Source organism: Cicer arietinum, chromosome 6, assembly GCF_000331145.2.
Source record: "Cicer arietinum cultivar CDC Frontier isolate Library 1 chromosome 6, Cicar.CDCFrontier_v2.0, whole genome shotgun sequence".
Classification (NCBI taxonomy): Eukaryota; Viridiplantae; Streptophyta; class Magnoliopsida; order Fabales; family Fabaceae; genus Cicer; species Cicer arietinum.
In genome coordinates, this window is record NC_021165.2 from 52,363,840 (window position 1) to 52,370,044 (window position 6,205).

Below are 6,205 nucleotides of genomic sequence, written 5' to 3' on the forward strand. Positions count from 1 at the left end.
TTAATGAAATACATAATACATATATATTCAAATGCCTTGTTCTCAATGTCATTAGTCACATGAAGTTTGAAGCATATATAGAGAATAACAGAAACTGTAACAATTATATGTTGAATCAAAGTCAATTCATTAGAGACCCCAAGAAAATACCAACTTGAATAGTATTAGGGGACACAGCTCACTCAAATATAAGCTTACACTTGGTAGAAGCCCTTGGTACAAAAGATAGTCTTTTGAGAATTCGGTATTTTGTCCTCTCATCTGTGAAGACATCTGAACATATAACATGGATTCTGGTCAAAACAAGTCCTTTCCTTAAAAGATATGCAACAAATTCCACCTCATCTCCATAACCTTGAAATCCTCTAATGTAAAACACGTCCAACACAGATACTATACATTGAGGAGCACTTGTTGGCTCCACCCAAATTTGTAAAGGTGATGGCTCCTGCCAGCAACAAGGACCACAAACTCATAAGAAAATAAAAAGAAACAATATCTATTCACAAAACCAAATATTAAAGTATATAATTCAACGTACATAGTCAATATCAATGTCAAGAAGTTGAACCACAGGACAGTTCCAAAGCAAATTTAGCAGAAATCCCGAGTTGAAAAATGGAAGAATAAGTTTCAAGCTATATAGATTGTCAAATTCTGGAAAATTTAGAACTGGAGAATGAAGTAGCCACTGTTTGCACAAGATACATGAACAAGTTATATAACATTAATATATACAGATATGAGATTAATTTGTGTGAAATGGCATAAAATTTTGTCATATGTCATCATCTAAAGACATTTCTTAAATATTAAGTTTAATTGCAATTTTAGTCTCTCTATTATTATCAATTTATGAAATTAGTCTCTCTATTTTAAAATCGGACAATTTTGATCACTCGATATGATTTTTTTGACTAAAAAGTAGCAATGTGACATGCTTTAAATAATGTAATACATGATACGATTTAGAATGATTAACATCTATGAAATTGCAATTAAATCATTTAACTCAACTTTAAACTTCAAAAATAATTCTTTTTTGTAATTTAATTAACGATATATGAATAATTGATGCATTTATGGTTCTATATCATGAAATTGTATGCTACATTATTTAAAATATATAAAATCCTCATTTCTTTACTTCAAAAATTTGGCAGAGGGATCAAAATTTTCACATTTAAAATAAAATGATCAATTCTACGAGTTGGTGAAAATAGAGGGAGCAAAACTGCAATTAAACTTAAGTAATAATGATACATGAAAATGTATGGTTAATACAATTGAGTAAATTGTTAATTCAAATTACATCAAAAATATCATTAATTCTACTACATAATCAACCACTATTTTCAACGTTATCTAAATTAACTGTTTACTCAACTAAATTAGCCGCGTTGATATACACAATTAGCCTAAGATGACAAGTGTGTGAGAATAGAACATTTTAGTTTCTTAAAATACAGAAAATGAAAATTATGGTAAATAAACTTCACCTTTGTTGTGGAACGACGAAGCTCTAATGTATTTGTTGCGGAGATAGCTAGGAGAAGATTAAGTAAAGCGTTGACAGATTCTTCGAGTGAAAAGACATCAAGAAACACTTGAGTCACCTCTGGGAAGTTACAAACAGTGATAGGGCCAAATGCTGTGATTTGATTTATGCTGAGGTATTCGAGTCCGGGTGAAACAATTTCAAAGTGAGTTCCAATATCATTATTCTCAACACCTATTTTCAAACTCTTCAAAGAATGTGGCATGCGAATTGTGGACAAACATTTAGGAGCAAAACAAATATCCAAACTTTCCAGTGTAGAACAGCCAGAGAGAAGGGTGTCAATACAATCCACAGAGTCGATGTCCAGTTGCAAAATCTTTAGTGATGGCAAATTAATTTTTGTTGAACTGTGCAATTTCACATGGATTCCACCGCACAAACTGTGAAATTTCAAAAACATTATGTTATAACATTATATATTTGGTTGGGTAAAAAAAAATTACACATTAAATTCAAATAATAGAAGAGATAAATTCGGTAAATAAGAAACCAAATATACTATATATAGTTTTAAATTGCTTTTAATATTTTGTATTTTGAAGTCTCCATGATAAAATTGCAATTAAAGAAATAGATTTGCATACAAAATCTAAAACAAATTGAAAGAGTGAAACACAGAACAAAAAAATTATTTGAATTCATATGATTAAAGGAGATGGAAAAAAATCTTTTAATATATTCACCATTTATTTGTGTCGTTAAATCTCTGTAGAAAGGAAAAAAGTAAACGTCACACGTATTAAAAATTTGTTCAAAATATTAAAATGAAATTAATTTGAAAATAATTTTAAAAAACTGAAACAAATTATTAATATAATCTAATTCAATTTAGTTTTTACACCATAAACACTCATATGCAGAGTGCATCTACAATTACAACATTGCAGTCGCATTTATTCATATTATAAAGGCGTAACCTAACTTAACCATAACTACAACCACAATTTAAAATAAAATATATTTTGAAAATTGTTGAATTGTTGAGTTAATTTACCTTAGAGAGACAAGGTTGGTGCAAGTGAAGAGATTGTAAGGCATCACAAAGGCCTCTCCATCACTTGAAAAAAGACTAAGCTCTAATTCTTCAAGTCGAGGCCCAATGGCAACACGAACCCATGTGGCAACAGAGTTGGCATAAAACATATCCTCATGTGTATGCCGACACGAAAGAACAAACTTTCGTATGTCACGTGACCTTCTTAGAGTGAGCACACCATTAACAAGAACAGAAAATTGTTTGAACTGTTCAAAATCATCATCATCTTCGTAGCAATCATGAAAATCCTCGCGGAATTCCAACACTTGAATGTTTTCCCAAACATGACGCCACCTACGAGATAGAAGGCTTGTTGCTACACACGTTTTTGCTGTGAGGAACGATAAAATGTGACACAAAACAGAGTCTGGTAGACTACTAATTCTATCAATATTCATAATACTTGTGTTTTCATCTAATTTCTTTTGTTTTGAGCTTGATTCTGCCATAATCAATTTTTTATTTCAACTATAATTCTTTTGATTACTACTTTGGTTTCTAAGGCACAATTGAATATATTTATAGTAGTACTATCTCATTGAGGTTAACATAGAATATCATATAAATAAGTTCTTGCATTTACTTGAGTCAAAAATGTTCTGACATTTTTAGTATTGTAATTAATACTTTTAATAAATGTATTTAATGTTCCGTCAAAATAAAATATATGTACTTAATGTTCTATGAAATATATGCATATACTGAAATACTAGATTTAATATTTTTAGTTGTAAAAACATTTTATGGTTTATTCTATTCTTTCTTTGACTCAATAATTTGTTGTATTTTAGAATCTGACTAACGGTTAACACTTTTTAAATTAGAGATTAAATATTTTAGTGAATGAGAAAAATTGTGAGAGCCAATTTAGTTTTTGAGAAAAATAAAATAAATTTTAGTTATTGGAAAAATTAAATTGAGATAAGTTAATTTGTATTTTCTTCACATTTTATTTGGTCGTAGAAGGAAAAATGAAGAAAAACAATGAAAATAATGATGATAGGAAATGAAAAGAAAATAATGTGTGTTCATTTTATCTTGAGAAGAGACTCTTTGAGTGAAAATTGTCATAGAGAGAAAATGAAATTCTAATTAATGATGATACATTTCTTAAAATAATGAATTTTTTTTTTTTGTATTTTTATTACTTCTAGAAATATATATAGACAATTATTTGCTTCATAAAAAAATTTATTTCCTTATCAATAGGTAAAATTAACACAAGATTTAGGAAATGAAATCATAAAATATTTTCACAAAGTAAACAAACTCTAAACATATTTCTTTTCTATCATCATTTATTTTCATTTTCTTTAAGTAGCTTGGTATAAGAAAAAATGAGAAAAAAATAATATAAAAGAAATATGTGCATTTATAAAATGACATAAATATCCTTAAACAAGAAATAGATATGATATGATTAAAAGAATTAAAATAAATATTTCATTAATGTCAATACAAAATTATAAAATATAAAAATGAAAATTAAGAGAGTAAAAATATAAAATAAATTTTGTAACAATCAAATTAAGAGAATAAATATATTAAATACATTTAATTTTTCTAATGACTAAATTGAATCTCATAATTTTACTCATAGACTAAACTTGGTGTTTACTCAACTACTTATTTGAGATGCAACAGTCACACATAACCGACTTTTTATATACACGCCAAATAAGATTGACCTGCATTACTGATTGTCGGAAATGGTGCATTTACAGAGTCAGTGCAATTTAGATCAATTGATTGAAATCGAACACTTTATAATTAAATTTTTTATAACTAAAGAACATTTATTACTAATTAATGGTCAAAATTGAACGTCTTAAACTTTTATGAAGTCAGTGTTTGACATAGAGAATCTATTTCCAAATAAGATTGCAGGTATTACACTCAAAACGAATATGATATTTTTCCGTTTGATGGACAATATAAGAGACAAAATATAAATAAGTTATCATATTTTGTTTGAATTTAGTGTTTGATGAACCAACATAATATGATAAGTTAATCTATAACTCTATCATATCATGTCTCTCTAATTGAAATTTATATCATGATGGTTATCATATATGTATCAAACACATGATATGAAAATGTTTATTATATCACTATCTTATCTTATCCTTATTCAATTTTATAGCACTATGCTTTCCTTTTATAAACAAATATAATTGAGAAACTTTTTTTTGAAAACATATATATTTGAGATATAAACTATACTAATTAACTTTAAAATATATGACATCTTATTTTATATATATTACTATGAAAGTGAGAGAAATAAACACAAGGAAAAGGTTGAATATTAGTTTAAAAAGTTTTCTCTTTAAAGATAAGTGTTAAATACTTAAAGTCGGCTCAAAAGAGAAGCACCTAAAACCCTTGCTTTAGGCCTCGTCAAAAAATAATTTTTTATTTTAATTTTTATACAATACAAGGGCCTAATAATATAATATAAAAACTCTTTAAACTTGCAACAACTATAAACATAAACAAAAGAAGGCCTCTAAAAAAAATTAATTTCCAATTTTTAGCATAATCATTATTTGAATTTATATTTGTGTTGATTGTAGTCAATTAAAATTATATAATGATACAATTATTTATGATGAGAAGGATAATGTATAGTTGGAATCATGTTAAAGGTATTGATTTTCAGTAAAAAGCAAGATATTAAAGATATTGTTTTTTATTGTATGAATTACTTCATTTCATAGTAGAATTAATCAATTTAAATTATATGCAGATATTTTTTGTTTTCTATTTAATATTGAGAAATTAAAATTATTTGGCTTATGAAAAATTAAAATAAAATTGCATTAAATTTGAACGTTCTTTAAAAAATAAGAACAAATTAGACATTGATGGATTAGATTTACTTGTAGAACTTAAAATTCTAAGAGAGATAATACAAGTAGAAAATGACACACCAATTAACATACTTAATTATATAAGACAGTTAAATTATTTTCCAAATGCATATATTGATTATAGAATAATGTTAACAATTCATGTAATTGTCTCTTCAGCAAAAATAAGCTTTTGAAAACTCAAATTAATTAAATCTTATATGAGATCAACTATGTTACAAGAAAGATTAAATGGATTACCTTTATTATCGATTGAAAAAAATTGTTAAACAAAATCGATTTCAATAATTTGATAAATGATTTTGCATAGAAAAAATGTGAAAGATAAATTTTAAATAAAATATTAATAATTTATTTATTAACATTGAAAATACCTCGTCTCATAATTTTGTTTTAGGTCTCATAATTTTGTTTTAGGTCTCATAATTAGAGCTGTCAATTTGACAAGCCCCCTGATTATTGGCCCCGACCCACATGTTGGAGGGGCCAAAAAAATTTATAATTTAAAAGGCCCCAAAAAACAAAGCTCCCCACACTAAAAGCCCCCTAAAATTTTGTGGGCTTAGTGGGCCTGTAGGGCCACTTTTTCAAAAAAAGAATTGATTTTTGTTTTCGAGAAATACAGATTTTCAATATTTTCACCCATAAAAAAATTTTGATTTTTTCCGATGACAAATTTTCAATTTGTTTTCGATAAAAAATTTTCGATTTTTTTTTTATTTTTCTTACAAA

General features: G+C 26.6%; 1 protein-coding gene across 2 annotated transcripts; it reads right to left on the reverse strand.

Annotated features, from left to right (window-relative positions):
* On the reverse strand, positions 1 to 3,080 carry LOC101494869 (F-box/FBD/LRR-repeat protein At4g26340-like). 2 transcript variants are annotated; one of them, XM_004513217.4, is made up of 4 exons: positions 2,556 to 3,080; positions 1,500 to 1,941; positions 542 to 691; positions 1 to 448 (listed from the first exon to the last, which is right to left on the reverse strand). In XM_004513217.4, the coding sequence occupies exons 1-4, from the start codon at positions 3,044 to 3,046 to the stop codon at positions 179 to 181; spliced, it is 1,353 nt and encodes a 450-aa protein (XP_004513274.1). In that variant the 5' UTR covers positions 3,047 to 3,080; the 3' UTR covers positions 1 to 178. The 2 variants fall into 2 exon arrangements, with proteins under 2 accessions (XP_004513274.1, XP_027193539.1); XM_027337738.2 differs by lacking the exon at positions 542 to 691.
* Positions 3,081 to 6,205: the final 3,125 nt, after the last annotated feature.

Bases quoted from the DNA above. Each gene is read 5' to 3' on its own strand.
- LOC101494869 (XM_004513217.4), bottom strand. From the start codon at position 3,046: ATGGCAGAATCAAGCTCAAAACAAAAGAAATTAGATGAAAACACAAGT. The intron at 692-1,499 runs GTGAAGTTTATT...TTGTGCAAACAG, and splicing joins TTCGTCGTTCCACAACAAAG to TGGCTACTTCATTCTCCAGT. The intron at 449-541 runs GTACGTTGAATT...TGTTGCTGGCAG, and splicing joins TTGACATTGATATTGACTAT to GAGCCATCACCTTTACAAAT.